Here is a 22,654-nt window from a genome sequence, read left to right on the forward strand (position 1 = left end):
TGTCATGAGGCCTCGGGCTATTACCCAGCAAAGCCGGGACAACACCTCCTGGACCATCATGAATTCTTCTAAACCAATATGTCTCGCTTACTTCTCCAAAGAGGCGGTACGACCATGCGGAATCATACCCCGACGGCCCATCGATAACATCCAGACAATCGGGGATCCGTACCGCCACAACTTCACCCTATCAAAGAGCGGGACCGGGCCAAGGCTCTTCACGATCTTAGCCCACTCCTCCATCCGCACTGCGAGCGTCCGCTCACTAGGCCTAGAGCTTCTATTGCCGGTATTCCAAATATGCAGCCAAAGGTTTGGATGCGCATGTTCCGCCAGAATCGTCAATACCTCATGCCAAATCTCCACATGCTGAAACTCCTTCTCGGGATCGACTTCGCGGACATCGAGGACTAGTCCTCGGATGTACTTGAGTTTTTCCCGCTGCTTCAGAGCTAGGACAGTCTCATAGATGCTGCCAAATCCGGACCGCGGATCGCCTCTTCTGGTCGGGGCGCTGCGCATGAAGAATTGGCCGTTGAGGTAAAACACCCGTTTTGCAAGCTTGTACATATGCTTGCTAACGCAGAACAGCGCGCTGGGGTATTGTATGTAGATCGAATCGCTGCAGATGCAAGGAAACCAACTCCAGGCACCTCCTTCGCAGGTTTTGTAGCAACCGGCGCCGATGGGATTGCCGTGCTTGTTGAGAGTGATGGGGATGCCACGAATGTCCGTCATGGATTCATTGGCGTTCCCGAGACCAGCGTGGTAGAGTATCAACTCTTGAAGTTCGATTGGGAGCTCCAGAAATCTCGGGAAGGACGGAAGAGATCTAGCTGGGATGGGATCGGCGTGGGATCAGATTAAGGCTGCTGCCTTGGACTTTGCTGAGATGCCGTTTGCTGACATGACTGGGCGGTAGGAAGGTCAGACTTCAACATTCTAAGCGGTGGGTTGTGGATGTGGAAAGGATGGGAGATTGTGTGGTGTTGTTGGTGGGTGAGTAGCCTGGCTGCGTTGAAGGTGTGGAGGATAACATGATAGGGATATAAGAGATTTATGCGATTAAGGCCGGGTCCAGGCGGTGATTCGCATAGCCAACCAAGGTCACGATACTGCGCGTACCAAGCTACTCATGGGCTAGAGCAACTCGACAAATCCACCGTACCACCGTCTGCATTGTTCTAGGTGAAGCAATAATATAAAGTCGACAGAAGCATGTGACTAATAGTTACACCAATCCTGGATCCAGACCGAATGACTGTTTTTGGCATTGCCTCTCTCGTAGTCAAAAACAGAATCAGACTTGGGCCCCGGTAAGAGCGCCGGTTCTCATCGACCATACCAACTTCGCTCTGTGGTAGATCCTACAGACCGCGAACGCCTTGATGTTGAACACGACAGAGTAGGGCCCGAGGTGATGAAGAATCTTGACAAATTTGTTCGTCCGCGTCGTCATCTTGTGGTCGCATTGTTTCATGTCCCAGTACCCACTCATGAGAATCTGCATATCCGGATTGGGATGCCCGTAGCGTGAACAGCGCCATCCACGTATCAGTATCCTCGAACTCTTCGTCCCAATTAGCTTCGCGGATGTCAATTCTGAGGTAGCGGATGTTACGGAGTTTGTCCTTGGGAAAATTTAGAATAGTGTTGTATGTGCCTTTGATGCTGGTACGGGGATCGTTGCGAATGAAGAATTGGTTTTGAAGGTAGTAAGTCCTAGTGGCGAGGTCGTTTGACTGTGAAGAGCGCCGAGGGAAGACGCTCGCATGTGCAGCTAGAGGACCAGTGAGCGCTGTATACTCCGTCCTTGTCACATGTGACTTGAGAGCAACCGCATGAGCCGCCCGTGATTCTCTCTCCGCATATACATAAGTGGGAATGCCAGATCCATGGAGTGGGGTTGCAAGTCTGGCAACAAGGGTATCGCAGTGTGCCATGTCGCGTTGACCAGAGGCAAATCCCATAACTGTCCACGAAGAATGGCCAGCGAGGAAACGTCGTAATGAGAAGTAGAGGATTCCGTAAACCTACCATTATTGATACAGTACCTGGTGTAATAATAGCGGTCGGGAATCCCGGCTGCTTGGATAGAATTGATGGCTTGAGGAGAGGAAGAATTGCGCTCTTGCGGTATTCTAACCAGCAGGAAAGGTGGTGAAGCTCTCCAGCTCGACACATCATTTCATCACCTTCACCTGGAACAATTGCAGGCCCGAAGGTCATCGCCAACCATACAAACCTTGGAAGGTAAGACTGCACACATGCCGTCGTTGGTATTGTTCTCCCCTCGTGGTGTTGCTTTGTCTTAGCTCGCTTGCAGCGACAACCGCAACCTCACCGCCGCTCCCCCACCATGCCATTCCCGACCTCCCCTCCCACCAAAACCAACTGCAACCCATCGACCTGGTGCCCTCTCCCCACCAACCCTCCAGAGCTTCCATCCACTCCCAATATGACCTCCTACGCCTCCGACCCCGCCTGGGCCGACATCGAGCCGCTCCCGCAAGACGATGGCGGCCCGCACCCTCTCGCCGCCATCGCCTACAAAGACGAGTACAGCGAAGCGATGTCGTACCTACGCGCTGTGATGGCGAAGAACGAGATGAGCGAGCGGGTGCTAGGGCTCACGGAGCGGATTATCGGGATGAATCCAGCGCATTACACCGTCTGGTAAGACTCCACCTAGCTCTTTGTCTGCAGCATCTTGGACATCAACATCGCGCTCAACTCCCCACCCCTCTTGCATCACAAGACCAGGGACAACCACAAGCTTCACTCATGCTAAATATCTCCATATCCAGGCTCTACCGCTCCCGCGTCCTCGCCGCCCTCTCCTACGACCTCCGCACCGAACTCGCCTGGCTCAACCCCACGGCCCTCAAGCACCTGAAAAACTACCAGATCTGGCACCACCGCCAAACCATCGTGGACGCTCTCGACTCGGCCGACGGCGAACAGGCCTTCATCGCCGGCATGATGGAGCAGGACGCCAAGAACTACCACGTCTGGAGCTACCGGCAGTGGCTCGTGAAGCGCTTCGCGCTGTGGGATGCCGGGGAGCTAGAGATCGTGGAGGCAATGCTGCAGCATGATGTGCGGAACAATAGCGCGTGGAATCATCGTTATTTCTTGGTGTTTGGGCGGGACGATGGGGTGGTGGTTGAGCAGAAGACAATAGACCGGGAGATCGAGTAAGTTTTGTCTTGGAGCTGCGCAATGGTGGGATGGTGCTAATGTTGGGATAGGTACGCAAAAGAAACGATTCGTAAAGCACCCCAGAACCAAGCCCCCTGGAACTACGTCCGCGGCGTGCTGCGGTACGCCAAGCTCTCGCCGGCTTCGCTGAAGGAGTTCGCAGCGGGGTTTGCGCCGGTGGAGAGGCCGGAGGATATCAAGTCGAGCCATGCGTTGGATCTGTTGGCGGAGATCTATGCGCAGGAGCAGGGGAAGAGTGAGGAGGCGGTAAGGGTGCTGGATTTGCTGGCGGAGAAGTATGATCCGATTCGGGCGAATTATTGGAACTTCCGCAAGTCGCAACTGGGTTCTGCGAGCGCTGCGGCTTGAGCTCGACTTCATGGGTATGGTAAGTAGTAGTACTGGGGCAAGGCGTCTTATTTTGGATTAAGGGATGCATGCGATACCCGGCTGGCGTTTGGTGTATGGTATGAAACCCCAAAAGAAAAGTATATTATCTAGATCCTTAATATCGAGTCTTCTATCATAACCCAAGAAATCAAGCAAACCACCCATACCCCTGCCTCAATTGCTAAACGACAGGCTTCACAACCTCACTCGGCGCCTCCGTCTTCGGCATCCCCTTCTCAACCCACCCGTACTCCTCGCGCCACCCATGCAACATCTCCGCCGTCACATTACTGCCTCCACACAGCACAACCACCACCTTCTCATCTGGTCGCACCTTTCTTCGCAACGCCTTCTCAAGCCGCCCATCATAACACAACGCCACATTCACCCCACACGCCAACTCGACCATCAGCCTCTCATCATCCGCCAGCCGCCAGCACCCCATCGCCGCCTCGGCATCCGGCAGCACGACACTCCTCACCCGACTCCCCTCCCGCATCGCGTACTCAAACGCCTTCCGCGCCACCCTCACCGCCCCCAAACTCGTCGCCTGGCTCGTGATCTTGTCCAAGCTCACCAAACTCCCCGCCGCCATCGACGCAGCCAGGCTCTCCGCGCCCGCCGTCTCCAGCGCCAGCACGTCGACACTGCCAGAGAGGCCAAGCGCGTCGAGTCCTTCTACAACTCCGTTCAGCAACCCGCCACCGCCGACGCTGCACATCACCACATCCGGCGCTCCCTCCCCCGCGGCGGCCATCTGCGCCGCGATCTCGCGCACCACGGTGCTGTTCCCCGCCCAGATGTCCGGGTGGTCGAACGGCGGCGTGTAGATCGCGACGCCGCCCTTCGCCTCGTGGGCCGCGATGATGGTGTCGCGCAGGTGCGCGTCGGCTTCGGCCCAGGCGGCGCCGTGGGAGACGACGGCGTGGGCGCCGGCGGCGTGGAGTTTGGCGATCATGAGGGGCTTCGTCGAGAGCGGGACGCAGACGGTGGCGGGTAGGCCGAGGGCGGTCGAGGCGTGCACGGCGGCCAGGCCGGCGTTGCCGCCGCTGGAGGAGAAGATGTGTGGGCGCGTGCCCGGGGGGAGGGTGGAGAGGGCGCGGAGGATGTAGTGGCCGATGCCTCTGGGGGAGTGTGTTAGGGGTGGGTGGGATGGAAGGGGAGAATATGCGCAAGGGAGAGGAAGAAGGGGAGAGTTGAGGGGTGAGTTTTGGCAAGGGGGGGGTCACATGACTTGTTTTGATGATATGGATGTGAGGTGATGCTTACCGGCTCTTAAAACTGCCGCTCGGCTGCAGGTTCTCTAGCTTGAGGAAGATTCTGCTTCTACGATTTAGAAGATCCGTAATGTGATGTGATGGGAGATGCAGGGGGAGGGGTGTGACCGTACCATCCCGCCGCCTTTGAGAGCGCGGCTGACTCCTTGAGGGGAGTCGTGATCCACGGCTGTGCGTGTTGTTCCTTTGGAGAGGTGGTGCCAGAGGCGGGGGGTGAGGGGGGTTGGATGGGGACGGCCATTGTGTAGAACTTCTTCAGTTGATGAAGCAGAGGGTGATGAGAAATGAAGAGTTGAGTTCAAGGAGATGCAAAACGAGATGGAAATGCGAGCGATCTCATCCTTTTATCCCTCCTCACAAGAAGTGGGACGCCGATAAGAAAAAACCCAAACACATCCCCGCAACCAGCTTTTCAAACCCCTCAAGCACAGCAATCGCAGCAAGGTCTAGCCGTATCTCTTACCCCATCGTGATTGCATGTTACCCTATAGTTTGGCGCGGGCTTACCCTATAGTTTGGTGTTGTGCCAGGGATCGGCTATCGGCGGGCATCTTTTGTGAGGCATGCGCGAGGGGACGCTAGGCGGGATGCGGTGCAGGGCGTGTTTTTTTGACGACATCTTCCGGCGTTGGGATGAGCACATCATGGACCATCGTGACGAGCTGCCGCCAACTGCTTAGGGGGTGTGGAGGACGGGTAGATGGGGATGGTTGCGGAGGGAGGGTGAGCTGTCGCATCCGCATTGACGGTTCTGTCGCATTCAACTCTCCGATGGACTTAATGCCGCAGGGTTTTGAGGGCACGCGTCCTACGATTTCGGCAGACCGTCGTATGCGACATCAAGGCGGCCGTGTGGAGGTCCGATGAAGGATGGGACGGATCCCTTGGGGAAGGAAACGAGACACAGGTAAGGCCTTGGCGAAATCCTTCGTCTCTTCCTCCTGAGGGGTCATGGATCGGATCTTGGGTTCAATCTGCTTTTTCAAAAGCCCCATTTCTTCAAGTTTCGGATCACCGCAAGCACTCGTAGCACGTGGAAGTGATTGGTGAGATGGATGAACTCCCTCGCTTACGGTGGAAGTAAGCGCTTCATTAAAATTCCGTCTTGCTGCAGCTGTGCCAAGACGCATCTCTGCTAAGCATCAGCGTCCCACGAACGACAATAGGCACTATTCATTTTCTTATTATCACCATCTTTCCTTCATGTTCAACCTAGCTTTGAATCATCACATGCTTAAAAGACGAAGGGTCTTGGGGACGAGTCACGTGGGTGTGGGTCACGTGCCGGATTCGTCCACCGCTGAGGTCTTGCGGTCTCCATGGATCAACAACTTCAAAGCATGGCTCATATGAGTTCTCTTCCATCCAAATTAACTTTTCGCCGAGCTTACCACAGCTTCTTATCGCACAGTACAGATGACCAGGAGCAAACACCTTGATTTACGAGCGCACATCCGAAAAGATAAAGACGCGTCGTCGGGCATTCGCGCAACGATGTGCATATTTAGTTTACTATCCTCGCAGCATCTGCTACTTTGACGAGTCTAAGCGAGATCGCTTGAGTTGCCTTACGTACTTCAATTTCGGGAAGATGATTCGATTTGAATCAAAGATCAGAGCGCATCAGCACACCACGACCATAAAACCAAGGTGTCCACAGCTCAAGAACTTGACAGAACATTCAGTACTCACACATACTCACAATCACTAACATCGTTCTCCGCATCATACAGCCACCGCTCGGTCACCATGGATTTCTCCTTCACCATGGATTTCTCCTTCACCACGATCACTTTGATGCCCAACCTCCCTCGACGTCTTCTTTTCGAAATCCCTCCATATCTCTATGACACCTCGTGTTTTGGCATCGATATGGCACACGGGCTCCGATATTATCACAGAGCCAAGTTGCAAGCGCGTTTCAACCAGTCCATCTGCGTTGACCCGACATCTGCGACATTCCGGGCCCTTAATCTCACCGAAATACTCGAGAATATCATCTTGCATGCCAGGACACCTCGCCAACTGTCCTACAAATGTATCAGCAAGCGCTGGGAAGATGTTATCGACAGCTCGCCGATGATAGAACACCGTCTCTGGGTACGTCGGATACAGCGTCGGGAAGATCTAACCGTGTTCAAGACCCGAGATCCGGAATTCGAAGAAATAAACCAATTGGGAGAATGTCGGACCTGCCACGAGCATCATCAGGTACTGAAATCCAAACATCTTATGGCTTCTCAACAAAGACAGCCGGCCTTGGCCTCAGTGGGTACAGTATTGCGTGTCAGATTACATTGCTGGTCAATTGACGACGACCGGGCCCCTTTATTCACTTTCGACAATCCTTTTTCCCTTTCGAATCTTACTGGGAGCCTCAACCCAAACTTGCGAACCGTGTCATGGCGTGAAATGTATCTAACGCTCCCGCCCGAATTGAGAGTCCGTCTCGGTACAACGACCTGGTCGCCTGCCACTTTTGGGGCTCGCAGCGTTGCTCGAACGAGACCCTAGAATCGTGAATATCGGTTTTTGAGTGTACAGGGGAGCCTCCTTCCTCCAGGGAACAGGAATGTCAATATCATTTTCACTCCGTACGGTTCTTTCACCAGGGAGTTTCAAGACTTTCATCAAAAACCGCGAACAGAGTTTGGACGAAACCATGACACCTTTCTTCATACATGCTGTATTAGAGCCGAAGGAGCAACTCTCATTCGATACTGGGGATTAACGTTTTATCACTCCATCGAGTATCAGATAGAGGAGTTTTTCGATTCCATGGTTGCGAGCGAACAAATATTTCGAAGGTTACCGCAGAATATTTTACGGTTGTAATTTGAGAGCACGAGACAGGCCTGCTTTCTCATTCCAAACCTAGAAATGTATTTTTCAATTTCATACTTTCCTTTCGCGAGAAGTGTCCAGTCCTTCGTGACCCAGTTGATGGAAAATGATTTGGACACCGTTGGACCCCTGGTTGCCGCAGTTCAAGAGCGGAAAGATAGTATTCCATTCGTGAATTCGAGATGCAGTTTTATCACTTCATGCAGTACCAACAGGAAGAGCTTTCGGAGGCCTCTATATCTTCATGCGAAAATGCAGTTCGGATGGTACCATAAATCGGTAACGCACTGTAGTCTTTCTCTTCAGCTCAGGTTGCAGAATTATACTTTTCAACTCCGTATAACCGATTAAGAAGGAGGTTTCAGGACTTCCATTAGAAATTGCCAAACAAGTTGTCGACGGGACCACCAAATCGTCTCGACGCATAAGCTTCAGGGCCACAAAGATGGATTCCATACACGAGTTCGGACACTTGTTTTATCAACTCATGTATTAGCAGTATGAGAAGCTTCTGGGAGGCTCCATGAATGGAATTGGCTAGGTATGTTAATCGAGGCGATGTGTACTCCCTGAAAACAAAGTTCACATCCGGGCACGCGTCTTGAGAGTCGAACCTTAGCGCGAGCTAAGTTGCATACGCGGAGGGATTACGGTGCTTGAGAGCAGAAATGGCTCTTCTGATACCAGATTGGGTGGCACTATCGGTTTATTCATCTCATGCCATGTCCTCATCGGGAATCATTCAGGGTTCCACGACCATGCGCGGAGAAAGATGTCGGACGAGCCCATGGCTGGTTTGCGGCAGATCGCTTCGCTTCCCACGGTCAGGCATGATGAACTTTGCATGAGTATTGCCAAGCGCATAAAAAACTAGTTTGCCGCCTTTAAGAGTGCAAGGAGTCCTACTCATGGAAGATCGAATAGCGCGGTCGTTATCCCACTAGATATAATCTTCGCACGTAAGCTTCTGCGCCTCCGTGGCGTCGCGCTGAAAGACGTGTGGAACGGGAACCATTACCACTTCGCTTCAGCTAGGTTTATTATCCAAGAATCCGCGTTTCAAACTCCCCGATTGAGGTCACCAAGAGCATAAGCTTCATTTCCGCGTCTTTTGAAACGGAAAGGACCCCTCTCATGAGTCTATCGGAAAAGCGCAGTGCACGGCTCCATATAGCGTTTGTAGGAGAAGATTCTAAGAACTTACATTGAGGTGGAAATGAAAAAGTCGAACAACCCCACGGATTGGTCAATTATCGTACGATTATATTCGCACGCTTGTTCTTGGAAACCCCGGACCTAGGCAGAGTGGGGATCAATCAATCAATCAACTTTGACGTCTCCAAGTTGATTTATTGCTTCGTTGAACAGGCTGTGATTGATTTGATTTGATTTGATTAATTTCTGAGATGCTCAAGTTGAGTTGATGAGATTGATACTTTTTGACCCCCAAGTTGAATTGATTGGTTTGATTGATAGATTAATAGATAAATTAATTACTACTTAGGAGGTTTAATGCCAATTCAACGCCAGGAGCGTATAGATTACAGAGCACTAAGTAACTCAGGCTTTATATTAAGGCGTCGTACGCCCAGGAGATCGCCAAGTTCGCTGAAAATTCTCTCACAATTAGCTAAGGAGGCTGGGATGGAGTAGATATCAAGGGCTAGCTGGCCTAGAATAGGATAGCGATCTCTTGTAATAACCCAGTACTAAATAGGGTCCTTCGCTAGTAGGTTGTCCTGTTTTAGAGTTAGCTCGCGCTTCCACCTCTTGTACTTGTTGTTAACAGTTTCCTCTATCTCCTGCTTGCCCTCCTCTATAGAGTTCCTAAGGAAGTCTGCTTAGTTGTTTATAGGGCTTATTTAACAGCGTTTTGCAGGCCTTATATTAGGAGACAAGGTAGAAGATGCTGCGCCAGCAGCCTTTGCAGCCACCTTATCCTTATATGCCTGCCACAGCAGCCGGAAGGAGCTATAGCTATTTAAAAGCCAGTTCTTATATAGATATAGCCTATTATGCTTTATATTATAATCCTTTAGCACCTTCTATAGCCCCTTAAGCACGTGTTTATATACTAGATAAAGTATTATAGCTATAAAATAGATAAAGGTGTCTTCTATTTTTCTATAGTAATCCGCGAGCTTTTTATAGGCAGTATTAATATTAATAACTAAGTAATCTTTAGGTGTATTTAGATTCTTATAGTTAATAGCCTTAAGCCTCTTCTTCTACTTCTTAAGGGCTAAGAGTAGCTATTTAAATATAATAAGAACTTCCTAAATAGCTCTATAGCTACTAGCTAAACCTCTGCCCTATAGCTATATTATTGCATTTTTAAATAGCTTAAGCAGCTGCTTATACTCTATAATTATTGCCTAATTACCTGTATTTAGCCCTTACTCCTTAATAAAGTACCGCGGTTTCTCCTTTTTTATATTTTTATACCGAGATACTGCTTTAATATTATATTTCTTAAGCTTTATATATATATACGCGTTAAAAGGGCCTTAGAGCTTATAGGCGCGCTTAAAGTAATTATAGTAAAAGTTTTACTAAGTTCTAATAGGCTTAATAAGCTTCTTTAGTTTATAAGATTTATTATAGCACTTTAAGTTTTCTACCTGCAGCTTAATAAACAGCTTTCGGGCTTATAGAAAGGCGCTAATAGATAATATAATATTAAATAGCACCCTAATAGGCCCGGCTTTCCTCTACTTTACTATTAGCAGTTCTTTTTCCTATATTACTATTAGTATAATATAGAATAGTAATAAGATTAAAGACGTAATTTTACCTATATATTTATATCTATACTTTTAAATACCTTTTTATCCTTACCCTATATAATTGCTTAGGTAGCTAAGTTAAGAATATAGCAGGTATAGTATAACCAACGCTGGGAGATGCTAAACTTAAACTTATTAGCTATTACTATTAAAGCAGTATTGTTATTTATAGTATTATTAAGTATAAAATAGCTAAGGCGCTTAGTATTAATTTTAAATAATTATAATATTAAGCTAACTATCTCTGCAATATTCTTGCCTAAGTACTAGCCTAGAAGAACAGGCAGGCCTAATAAGTAGTCCTCTAGCCGGCTATTTTTATTTAGATAATATATATATATCCTAGTAAGCGCACGCTTATTACTAACTAAAGTCTAATTATTAAATAATATATAGATAAGGCTAGTCGCCTACTAGAGGTGTTTAATTACAGCGGGTATATAGGAATTATACTTAGCTATAATAGATTCTCGGAGTGTATAATAGGTCTTCTATAGGCTTAATTTAGCAATAGGTCTAGCAGCAGCAATTATACTGCAGAAGGCAGGCTTCTTAATAACGCGTAAAGCCTAATTATTATTAGCAACCCAGTATTAAACAGCGCGTAGAAACTTCGCCCGATTAAAGCTGTCCGCCAGCTTATTGGCCACGTCCTGTGGAACATTAATGCCCTGGAACTGCATTATCGCCAACACTAATATCTGGTTTAGAGTAGAGAAGTTAATCTGGCCATCTTTATTAACCCTGTGGCCACGCTGTTGCCGCCCTAGGTGAGCCATAGCTAACGAAGTAGCCTTCTTAACGTTGAACTCGCCGCTAGGTATTCTGTATATGTGGCAGTACTTGCAGAGCCAGAACTTCTGGCGCTGCTTTCGATGGTAAACAGGCCAACCGTACGCGTAAATCCAGCTTGCTTTTGACGGTCGTAAGGTTTCGTAAGGCCTTCTCTGCAGATGCGGTACCCGTAGCCAATTGAGGTTCTCATATAGGTTGTCGTTGTCAACATCGTCGTCGTTCGTGGCAGGTGTTTCGACGTGTTCATTCGTGTTGACTTCGGCGCGCATAGAATTAACCTTACGGGGAGGTTTCTTTCGATTTGCGCGTGCGATAACTTCCTGCTGTACGTTCTGAAGGTTCTGATTCATTGCTAGGTGCGATATTGTACAGAGGTGGTATGGTGTTGGACGCGTTGATGTGAGTTAGGATGAAAATCAGGGTTAGGAGACTGCTTAGTAAGCACTTCTGCTAGGTGGGCTCTCTATAGGATACTCTATCTACGCTCCGCAAATAGGAATCAATCAAGCCAATCAAATCAATCAATTTGATGCCTTGAAGTTGATTTGATTGATAAAATCCACCTCTTCGGATTGATTGATTGATTTGGTTGAACCAAATCAAATCAATCAATCTATCAACTTAAGTTGATTGTTCCCCACTCTGGACCTAGGCCACCGGAAGCACAGTATTTCCTGAGGATCGTGCTCAAGAGCGGGAAGAAGCACTCTCATAAGACGTTGCTCTAAACGTCTTGCAAACTGTATACTTCATCCCCATTAGCATATCTGTGAAATCCCCGCCACATATTTCCCTCGACTACGTTCACTTGATATTGTCGAATGAGACCACATGGCCTTTCTCCCTGTGGTTTTTGAAGTTTTATTCACTGGACCTCTTTATAAGATTCATAGTAGTCGGGGATGAGATGTTTCAAACATTCATGCGCGGATCGTAGCGAACCTCATCAGTGAGAGCCTCAATCATGTCCGGTTGATCCTTTTTACGTCTCAGCCACCTTAGGTCCGACTGAGGATTCTCAAAAGCAGGAAGCGTTACATGTGACAAGTATATAATGTCAATTATTTTCCGGTCCCCCTGATTTTAGCCGGGGCATGCTTTTCCATCCGACATTTCATTTGTGGTTGACGGCGAAAATGGATTTGGTTTTGCAGACTTCATAAAAGGTTAGGCTAAGCCGTTCTCAAAGAACCCCGCGCAAGCTATATCTCGACCGTTTACGACTTTATTTCGCTAGAGTTTGCTTCTCAGAGCCATTTCTTTGAGATCCCTAGAACACGCTTGCTCAAAGCATATGAGAATGCCTATAGATGTTCTAAGACGTGTGCTTCTCATTTCGCGTTACAGGCGGCATTGTTGCAGGCTGCATACCGTGTTCGCTGACGTGGTTATGATTTCCGTTCGCTGGTAATGAACGCGAATCATAAACCAGACCATTCGCTGATTGTCTCGAATGTTTTGAAGTCCAGAAAGACGACGATGCCATGATCCAGAGCACAATTCGATTGTCACATCCTAGCCGAGCGACTCTTCTCAGTCCCAAAAGAAGCAGCCATAGTCTCATACCGTACACGGAGTACACTCGACCACACCCTCCATAGCAGCAATGCGAGTAGTTATTTAGCTGCTTATTTTAGACCGGTGAAAGAAGAAAGCATGGTTCTGATCTCTCCTACAACTTCTCTACCAAACTGTTAACACAGAGCAAGAAGCTATAGAGTTTTTTCAAGTTCATGCTGAGGTCACCGCATGAATCGTAACGTGCTGAGCTTTTGTAGGCAGGTTGGACCAAATCATGGGAATGCCAACTATGACAGAGATGATAGGAACCATGGAGGTTTCTCCAACCAAGTAAGTGGTCATAATCGCCAGATCGGCGCTAGTCTTGATATAAAGAGGCGGAACACACAAGGCCATGGCCAGTTCTGGTGTACGTGATGAACTCGGCAGAAGCCACGGCTCTGTGGGGCCTGTAAGTATACCTGGCGAGACCATAACTGCGGAAATGGTACGTTTTGATATCACCCTTCTGCATACGGCATTCCGACTCAGGAAAATCCGTGGCACTGTGGCCCTGCGTGTTTTCTAGCGGATTCAAGACGCAAAAGATCATAGACAGTTCGGATGAAGGTGGTTCACTCAGGCCATAGTTCCGTCAGAGTTTTGGGGAGATTGGACGCGTTGAATCGAACTAAAAGTTGTAACGTTTGATACCGTCCTTGTTACCTTCGACCAAGAAAGACAACATGGACCCGCTGTTTCTGCGTTCTCATCAGGTTCCAACCGCCCAGGAAGTAATTTTATAACTTATTTGTATCGGCCGATGCAAATACAAGTGGAGGCATAGTATATTGAAGATTTCTGCGTTGAGTTGGCCAGGTCATGAGTTTGGAGCGAATGTATTTTGAACATCGTGGGGATTGCTACCGACGAAGGAAAGTAACACGACTTCACGTGGTAGCCATTTTTGCTTCCCCGCTCGCTGGGCCAACTCTTCGTAAGCCTTGCAAGATCTAAGTACCAATCCGAGCAGAATCCGCGGAATCTCCTCATGGAGAGTTCTGCCCTGTCTTGTTGGCTGGAATTTTTGCTCTTTTCAATAGCTGGTTTGACCAAGGAACACTACATTGGATCGATGGATGAAGTTTGTTGCTTGTAACCTCCTAACCGTCGGATAAGCGGCTCGATGCTTTCATCGAAACGTAGGGTAGGGAGTTTGCAGGATCCACAGAGATCTTGTAGTATTCCCGTAGGTCTGGCCAGGCCATACAATACTAGTTCTGCCCCTCTGAATCCTACGGCAACTACTACGAGTCGGGGCGAGCAACATGCAGCTGCTGCTCTTGGTATCTCGTTATTCCCCAGCTCCAAACAGAAAGCCCCAAATTACCGTCAGCAGTAAGACGAGCTCTGCAAGAGCCATTTAGAAATCCCACACCGCAGTATATTCAGATAATTCGTCGATGAAGCGTACACTTTAGTTGATACTGCGTTTGCTACTACGAGCGAGTGAGGCAACATGATCACCTACCCGGAGTCTCATTGTTTCCGGGCACCGAACAAACAGCTTCATCGCGATTTTGATATCGGGTGGACGAGCTCTAGCCCCACGATGCCGCTGTACAAAAAGAGGAAAGTCATAATTCTGACGGCAAATGGATTTCGGATGCCCGAGAAAAGGACATGGAGGGATACATCGGCTTTCTTATGGGAATCACAGACACAAAGCCGGTCATTTGAACGATATGTCCCTCCATGTGACAGGCCAGAACATGAGGATTTTCGATTGATCGCTCTTCAAGAGAGACGTCACGGTCGAAAGACGGACCCATGGAGTGGTCCTCGGATCATTTTTGGAGCACCGAAAGAAAGAAGCCTCATAGTCCTATCTGAGATGCCGATGATCAGGAGGTGGAAAGTGACGACCGGACCTACTGTCACCATGTCCACGAGCAAGTTTAGATCTTGATCGGCGAGACTCTGCACCATTATGGACTGGCAGAAGATGTATTGAAGCGAGAGAAGAAACATCGATCTCTCTGGTGCAAATTAATGTTCGCTCTACTCGTTGGACAAGAGTTGCCAGCTAGATCCATGAAGAAACCAAGTAGTAGTTTTGGAACCTCCAAGGAAACCAGACATTAACTCCCAATAGTACATATGTCGAATCTATTGGAGAAACTATCCCGTTCAATCTCATTATAGCTAAGAAGTGTGGCTTTTCACTGGGAAGTTACCGCACCATGGCTAGCTGCACTATCCCATCCGAATCAGATGACCGAACACTGGGACCTTGGGCGCTGGCCCAGTTTCACTCTGTCTTCCGGCGAAGAACCACTGGCAGCTTCCATAATGTTTCGCAGGTAACGGTTTGGAATCCTGAACGTAGCCAGTGGCAGTTGAGCCCTAACTCCATCGCAGAGTAGTTTGAACGATACGGTCAAGCTCGCACTCATCGTATGACTCAGGTTGCAACACTACAACCTAGGATCAACAACTCATATGCCAGAAAGCTACTCTCCGAACATCAGCTGTAGAGAACCCAGCTGAAATCTCAGCTGTAGAGAACCGAGCTGAAGCCTCAGCTGTGCAGGGCTCATCTGAACTTACTAGCGCGCCACCCTGGGGGTGGCCCCCTTCCTTCCCCTAGTATATATACAACTAGCTAGACGTCTATAGAAATCAGAGTTCACATCAATTTCAACCTGAGTGTATGCGGTGCGTGAAAATCTTGAACAACCCTTCGAGCCATAGTCAATTTAGTTCCTGGTATTCGACAGGGGAAAGCAAACATTGTCCACGTACAGGTGGTATGTTTGCTCTCCCCAGGAAAAAAAACAGACGTGAGGGTGCATGAAGTCAGACCTCTCAGGTTTTTGAACAGTGGAAAGCTGTCATCGAGCTAGTCGGAGAGATTTTTTGGATGAATTGAAAATTGTCTGGACCCGACTTTCCCCGAAGTTGTGAACGTGGTAAGGGTGCAGCACCACATATTGACTCATCCTTTGAAGATTCTGGAGACGGAAGAGGGACTAATGGCAAGCCTTCATGCGGCTTAATCCTCGCGCTATTTAATAACAGTCAAGCAAGAGGGGGATCCACTATCACCCAGAGGTGCGGCCAGCTTTTCAACACTGTGCCTAAATCGAATTCGGCAGGGAGCGGCCCAGAATATCGGGGGTGCTTCGTGGAGTTATAATACAGGAGAACGAGCCATGGCTGCTAGAAAGTAGCGAGCTGCTCACGTAGTTGTCTAGGAAATAGCATACAACTGGACCATGGAAAGCTGGAAGTTGCGTTTTAGAACGCTAACAGGGGCCAGATGCTTCCCTCCTCCGTTGCTCTAAGATGGAAAAACGAACGTAGGCTGTTGGTGCTCAACGTGGAGTTAATTCTTCCATTCGGAACAACTCTAGAAGTAGGGCTTCTCAAACAGAGTCGTTTCAAACTTCCTGGTCATCTTTTGAGGCCTTGGAAAGGACCCAACCCTGAAGCTGTTGGACAGGGATAGCATGAGGTGGCTAGCTTGCTTTCATGATGCCAGGAAACACTCCATAGACCGCCGTATTAATCAACCTAGGGACGGAGACATGCCTGGATCCGCAGGGGCATCGTATTCCATCTCGGAGATTGTCGTACTCCAATCCACTTCAGAAGCAAGCATAGAGTCCACGCATAGATCAGTATGGAAGCGCTATCTCTAACCTGAACTACACATGAAGCGTAAGTTCATGTCTGTTTGTACACAATTTCAAGGATAGCGCTGGCTACTACATGGCATAGTGCTGGTGATGTTTTAACTAGTACTTGGTTCTCGAAACATCGTGTTCAGTGCTCCCAAGGGAATGATCCATGACATTTTGTCCTAAATCATCGTGAGCTATCGGTTGTAAACCGCCGCAATTCAAATCCGACACCCATATTTGTGGAGTTTGATGATCTTGCCAGGGAAGCCCAGCCCACAGGATAACACCATAACTGACTTTTCTCACCTCTTTGGGAGCGACAAAGGAGCGGTCTGCACACAGTGTCTCGTTCAGAACTCGATTGAAGATGAGCTGAACAGCAGAGATCCTGACTGATCCAGAGCGTAAATTCTCATCGCATCTCAACAATTATGAACTTCTATATCAGGAGGCCAGGAAAGAGTGAGACTAGGGAGCCAGGGAAGTACAGCTATCTCATTCCGAAGATGGATTAGCGCAGGAGTAAAAAGGCTATCGTAAAGGTATCTGACTCCTCAAGTTTGATTCCAGTCCAGGGCCATACATGGACTTTCTGCGGCTTTGTACTTAGTGCTTATGGCACTCGGGATTAGTACGCGGAGTCAGCTTTGCCAACCCATATTCGTGCGTTTTCCTGCTTTTTGCAGACGCCATAGCTAGTGCTACGCTGCATGGGCGGAGCGCGGGTATCGTGTCTAGGGTTCGAAGACGAGGGAGATCTTTTCCACTGCCATAAAAGTCCGCTTAGACCGCTTTGTGATCCATACCGGAAGCAGGGTCTGCTGAACTATAGAACCACTAGCCAAGCAGCGAGCATCGGTCTCTTGTAGGATGACCTCAAATCCAGGACTGCGATTCCACTGCATAGCGCAGCTTCTTACATTTGCATCCAACTTTCTGCACTTATGTTGAAACATCGTTGATGGGTCTTTACACACCCAAAGCCCGCCAGTAGACATGAGGCGTTCTACCGTAGCTTTCCGCACTGAGCGCAAAAACTTAATCTCGACTTCGAACATGGCGTGCGCATCTGATAAAGGCTCTTTCACACCCGAAGACTGCCGATAGAGATACGGCCAGCCGTTAAATGGTAATAATATTGGGCGGATCTAAAGGAGAGAATCTCCATGGCTCTCGGATTCGGCAGTTCTTTGGTCTCAGTCCACACGCCGCGATCACAACTCGTTTCTTAGCCTGATCATATGCCGAGCTTCCCGACCCATATGCAAGGTCACCTTGATGGATTTTGAGCTTGATTCAAGCTCCACAGCCCTGTCTCATCCAGGGTCTGGACTCGCTAGTTTGGTGTTGACCCTTCGCACTTGTTTCATGATATCGTTTCGTGTACTACCCCTAAAAGTATAGTACCTACCACGAATATACTGCGGGATGGAGCAGTAGAGTTGGATTAAGGGAAAAAAAATATCCGCTCCCTATTCAAGACGATCAGGACCGTTGTACCGGGAAGTTTAGGTGACGGCTCTCAACCTATTCGAAGCCAGCCCGACGCACTCTCGAAAAGCCCAGTGGAGTCATATGCCCATTTTTAAGAACCCCAAGATACGAGCTTGCTCGATCGAGACTTTGACTAGACAGAGTTTTTTGCAGTCATAGGAACGGAGGGGTCGTATTTTTACGTCCACTGTTGCCGCTAAGAAATGAGGTACAGGCAAGGTGGTATTATGGCACATATTTCAAAACTACAAACATGCTTCGTGCTCTCGTAGTAGTGACAATTGTTACGACACTCTGTTTCCATACTCCATATCTTCCCAAGGTCTTTACACGGAAAGCGCCCATCATCGGCATAACATTTCTGTAGGAAGCACGCCACAGTTCCCGAGACATTAAATTGTGGTAATGAGTTTTTTGATTTCGGGTGCCGAGCCGACACTCCCCCATAAGCTACGACTAGGTTTGCTTTTAATTGAGCCCGGGTAGGCACAGCGGACACTTGGGATCGCGGAGAGTCTACGTTGAACGTGCTCCCTAATACTAGACAGAAATTGAGGTCGGTAAAGCTGCTTCTAGCCGCGCTAAATGACCCCAGAGATGCTGTCCTCCCTGACTGCCACATGGGAGACTCCAGCGTGTATTCTATGGAAAGCATCTCCGTAACATTATCGAAGACCGACCAGCGAACTAGAAGCCACATGATGTGTGTGGAAGCCATTCCTCGAAGGACAGGAACTTTTCTCTGCACCCATGTGTTAGTAGCGGTTGTTATTTTATTGTTGGCAACTCCGGAAGAGTGTCCGGATATAGGAGGTGAGCAACGATCGCTTTGGCTAACAAAAACAAGCACTCCATTCCGTACTTTAGGCAAACGATTGGGCTTGACGACTATTCGCTGCTCACACTCCATTCGTTTCGTTCATGACAGCTGTCGATAGCTAGGAAGATCTCCCTGGTCTCCAATGCCATTTCATTGCTATAGTTGCGGTCTTTTTGCCGATCGATGATTACTGGCCCACGACCTAGGCAATGTGAAAGCAGCGTAGGCAATCTGACTTCGGTCAACTGTCATAAAATTGCAATGTGAGCCGATTGTGACACGATGATAGTCCGAATCGAGTCGCCAGCTTCACTATCTCCGCCGCTCTCCGGTGGAGAGGCTCGAGTCAGCAATATTTCTCTGAACAGCGACCCGCGGGCATCGCCATTCGGGAATCCTATGTTTGATTCCTCCTTAAAAGATGCTGAAGATGAAGAAGAAGAATGCCGCTTTCGTAGGAACACTGTGATATTGAAGCTGAAGTAAGATACCGCATTGCTATTACGCAGTGGAAGGTATGATTTCTCCATAACACATGTCGTCTTCAGAGTATAACCTGAAAGCTAGTCAAGATCCTTCAGAACATCTGAAGAGAGACAGGTTTCATAGTGCTTCATTCTAGTGACATCCTATTACGCAAAGAAATCTCCGGTGACATAGCGAAATTCGAGTCGGGGTTTCGGTACGATGCCAAGGCGATAGAAGTGAAGGATCTGTCCGATTCCTATTAAAGAAAAGCGTGGGTCTTTCTTTCAACCTCCAGTAGTAAACTCAAACAAGCATAGTGCGGAATCTATGCCTGATATGGACGGCCGAAAACAGCATGAAAATCCTTTTTGCGATGACTGTTACGCAATACTGACTACCAAGAAGCTGGCAGAGATCAGAAACTCGGGCTGGTTCATGAAAGAAACCCCAATAGCCGAATTTTTTAGATCTACTGAACGAACATCCCAGGAAATTCATGGGCAGTTCGATAGTAAGCTCGCCGAGATGATGTTCAGTGGTGGTGCCGCGATCTTTGCCTCACGGCTCATGGTTAGAAAGCAGCGTGCACTTGACACTTGATAAATCAGGGGTCTCAGATGAATACCCATGGAGGTCATGAATGACGAAACCATCGAATACAGTCTCCAATCCAGAGTGGTTCCAATGAGCCAAGGCGGTAGTCAGTTCTTGATGAGGAGTCCAGTAGAGAACCATGGCCAGAGGAAATAAGGATATGGGACCCTCGACTTCCCTAGTTGTTACGTGAAGCTGGACTTCTCCAAAGCAGTGTCATTATCCTAATCTGGTTTGCAGACAGGTATCAGTCAGCCAAAAGAGTGCCCTTTGCTCGACAATCACAACAAGCATTTTCATTGTTCGTCGATAGACCAATCGATCCACTCCATACAGGTCTCCTTCAGTTTATAGACCAGTCAGCGCATTGAGACAATCGACACCGATTCGAACCGACATCTCAAGCCCATCGAAATACACGAAGGCGTATCTGAGGTGCTTGCTCTTTCTCGGGCCACATTTCCTAAGGCTGTCTTCGGCTTTTCTATATCGTTTTGCTTCTTCTTCCACTGATGACCCGCTAGTTTGATTTCGGTCATCTATATGAGTCATCAAATTGTGTTCCCGGTACAGACATCAAAACATGTTCAGACCTAAGGTTGTAAAACGCAGTCGCTTCCATCCTGCAGCCAACACACCATAGAGTCGAGCTGGTTAATCGTTGTGATTTCCCTCTAAGCCAAAATCGGGGAATGCTTTCCTGATGTGATTAGGGGTAGAAGCTAGGAACCGAGGTGCTCCTATATGAATTTACCACGAGGAGTTGCACGGCCGACAGATTTGGGAAGGGAATGAATTGAAACTAGCCAACAACGCCGCAAGGCACATAGTCTTCGATGTGTACGGTTGTTGGCACAAGGACACAAGCCGAATTTCTACGCGATTTAGAAGTCTGCCAGCCATGATATCTACTTAACGCGGGTTTAGGATTGTGTACTGACTCTTGTCCGAAAGCCCAGGGTTTCCCCGCCTCTTCGAACATGGACTTGAAGATGTGGCGATATTGATCCCACGTTGAAAGCTAAAATACTCTCTAAAAAAGCTATCATAGCTATTAATCCGACAGAACAAAACCAGACTGAATTGTGCAGGATTCAAGGTTGAATCCGGGCCATTCGGTTGAATAAAATAAAGCACTGGTAACAAGCCGCCCTCAAATCATGAGGCCTTCAATTCGGTCATTTGAAAGGCGACTTGCTAGCGCAGCTAAATTTCCATTACGTTGCTGCACGGATTAGATGTATGTACCCTTCCAGGCTGCTTTTGCCATCCATCGATAGTGTACCTGTTCCGGCCTTGTACGTAATTGTTGGAGGAAGGGCAGAGAACGCAGAAAATAAGACACGTTACTGAGTTTCAAGGTCGAAGTTATTTCTCATAACGATTGAGAACCGAACGGTTTGTCGACTCCATGAACTCTGCTCTCGCGCCAAATATCATGTCTCTTTGAGAATCAAACCACGAGAGGCAGCACACATACGGCCTGTCAGTATGGTATTTTATTTGACGGCGTGACCCCACTATAGGACTTTCGATCCTCGCGAGACAGTTTTCCCATGCTCGGCTTTCTAGTAAAGTAAGCTTCCGCCAACCGAGCAATAGCTCTATTCTCTCGCCTCCATTTCTGATTGCTGAAGAGCAAAGCAGACATTTTCTCTTTACGCAGTGGAAATTGAGAAATGCTGTGGTGGTAAAGTGTCGAAATGAGGTACAACGAGCTTTCCCTCAAGTTTCTGTTTTACCCACTCGCAAGTGCGCAGATCTGCCATGATCTACGGTGAGGGACTTCAAAATTTGTAAATTCGGAATGGTATACCAAATTTCCAATCATACTACTCCGTTCCTAGCGGCAACTTCATTCCCGCCATCAGAGACGCGTAGGAAACTCAAAATACCGTCCCATGAGGACGGCGACCATGTTTTTAGATGTGAACCACTGGTAGAAAGGTCCAGCACTGGTTTTAGAAAGACGACCATCGATAAAACGCAGGACTCCCATAATTGACATCGTTGGGAAACCAGACCGAAGGCCAAAGTTAGCGCATATAGATTAGCCCACCCATTCCACTTGAAGCCATGTAATGAGATGAATTATCGTGTAAAAACCGATCAAGCCCATTATAATTATAGATGGCGCTACGTTTCCCTGCCTGGCTTTACTTCAAAAGGGAGGCCTTTCTCCAGAGCCAGACCGACAGAAAGAGAGACCCATGCAAGGCATAATTGCTTGGTGAAAATTTAGGAAGCATACCACCACAGGTGAATAGATTTAAGCATACGTTAACATCTTGGGCGAGCCGAGTTGAAACCCAACAGAAGTCCTATGATGAAACTGAACCCGATACTCCGGCTCCGTCCCATTATTTGGTGAACTGAGCTTCTTTTTAAGCTTCCAGTTATGCAACTGGATCTTGAGAACACAATCCCGCCACCGGGAGACGCAAACCATGATGTGAGCGAGTGTCATATTTTTCTGATGCCAGTACGTATCTCCCGCATCGGAAACTATCGAGCTCTTATATTTCTCGTTGACGGAAGGTGCATGGGCAAAGGCCAGCGAGCTTATAGTTCCCGAAGCGCACTAGAGACAGACAGACCCAGAGCATGTAACACCAGAATAGCACAATTTCAATCCAGAATCCACTGCCCATCACGGATTTGCCTCAGACTGCTTTCGATACACTGTTCGGGAAGCACGTACGTATAGGCAGGCTAGAGTAGAATCTCTAAACCACACCACAGGACCACGGCTTCAGCACGTACAAAGTAGGGATGGTGAATTTGAAGCAAACGGAATTG

The 22,654-nt window shown here is 48.3% G+C and overlaps 6 protein-coding genes across 6 annotated transcripts; 3 read left to right on the forward strand and 3 right to left on the reverse strand.

The window, feature by feature from the left end:
* Window positions 1-87: 87 nt before the first annotated feature.
* On the reverse strand, window positions 88-738 carry BDZ99DRAFT_476122 (uncharacterized protein; the record flags this gene model as incomplete). Its single annotated transcript, XM_033722039.1, has 1 exon — window positions 88-738. One exon carries the CDS (start codon window positions 736-738, stop codon window positions 88-90), a length of 651 nt encoding a protein of 216 aa, XP_033576844.1.
* Window positions 739-1,052: 314 nt separating this feature from the next.
* On the reverse strand, window positions 1,053-2,298 carry BDZ99DRAFT_299209 (uncharacterized protein). Its single transcript, XM_033714178.1, has 2 exons — window positions 2,038-2,298; window positions 1,053-1,631 (listed from the first exon to the last, which is right to left on the reverse strand). Exons 1-2 carry the CDS (start codon window positions 2,227-2,229, stop codon window positions 1,368-1,370), a joined length of 456 nt encoding a protein of 151 aa, XP_033576845.1. The 5' UTR covers window positions 2,230-2,298; the 3' UTR covers window positions 1,053-1,367.
* Window positions 2,299-2,375: 77 nt separating this feature from the next.
* On the forward strand, window positions 2,376-3,736 carry BDZ99DRAFT_415836 (protein prenylyltransferase). The gene is made up of 3 exons (XM_033716768.1): window positions 2,376-2,676; window positions 2,808-3,197; window positions 3,252-3,736. Exons 1-3 carry the CDS (start codon window positions 2,459-2,461, stop codon window positions 3,568-3,570), a joined length of 927 nt encoding a protein of 308 aa, XP_033576846.1. The 5' UTR covers window positions 2,376-2,458; the 3' UTR covers window positions 3,571-3,736.
* Window positions 3,737-3,772: 36 nt separating this feature from the next.
* Window positions 3,773-5,109, reverse strand: BDZ99DRAFT_387657 (tryptophan synthase beta subunit-like PLP-dependent enzyme; the record flags this gene model as incomplete). Its single annotated transcript, XM_033715528.1, has 3 exons — window positions 3,773-4,715; window positions 4,861-4,914; window positions 4,982-5,109. 3 exons carry the CDS (start codon window positions 5,107-5,109, stop codon window positions 3,773-3,775), a joined length of 1,125 nt encoding a protein of 374 aa, XP_033576847.1.
* A 1,508-nt stretch (window positions 5,110-6,617) lies between these two features.
* On the forward strand, window positions 6,618-7,659 carry BDZ99DRAFT_570535 (uncharacterized protein; the record flags this gene model as incomplete). Its single annotated transcript, XM_033728006.1, has 2 exons — window positions 6,618-6,968; window positions 7,516-7,659. The coding sequence occupies 2 exons, from the start codon at window positions 6,618-6,620 to the stop codon at window positions 7,597-7,599; spliced, it is 435 nt and encodes a 144-aa protein (XP_033576848.1). The 3' UTR covers window positions 7,600-7,659.
* An 11,416-nt stretch (window positions 7,660-19,075) lies between these two features.
* Window positions 19,076-19,861, forward strand: BDZ99DRAFT_519983 (uncharacterized protein; the record flags this gene model as incomplete). Its single annotated transcript, XM_033725477.1, has 2 exons — window positions 19,076-19,275; window positions 19,579-19,861. 2 exons carry the CDS (start codon window positions 19,076-19,078, stop codon window positions 19,859-19,861), a joined length of 483 nt encoding a protein of 160 aa, XP_033576849.1.
* Between the last annotated feature and the right edge of the window lie 2,793 nt (window positions 19,862-22,654).

The sequence above is a fragment of the Mytilinidion resinicola genome, assembly GCF_010093595.1.
Source record: "Mytilinidion resinicola strain CBS 304.34 unplaced genomic scaffold BDZ99scaffold_9, whole genome shotgun sequence".
NCBI classification, from domain to species: domain Eukaryota; kingdom Fungi; phylum Ascomycota; class Dothideomycetes; order Mytilinidiales; family Mytilinidiaceae; genus Mytilinidion; species Mytilinidion resinicola.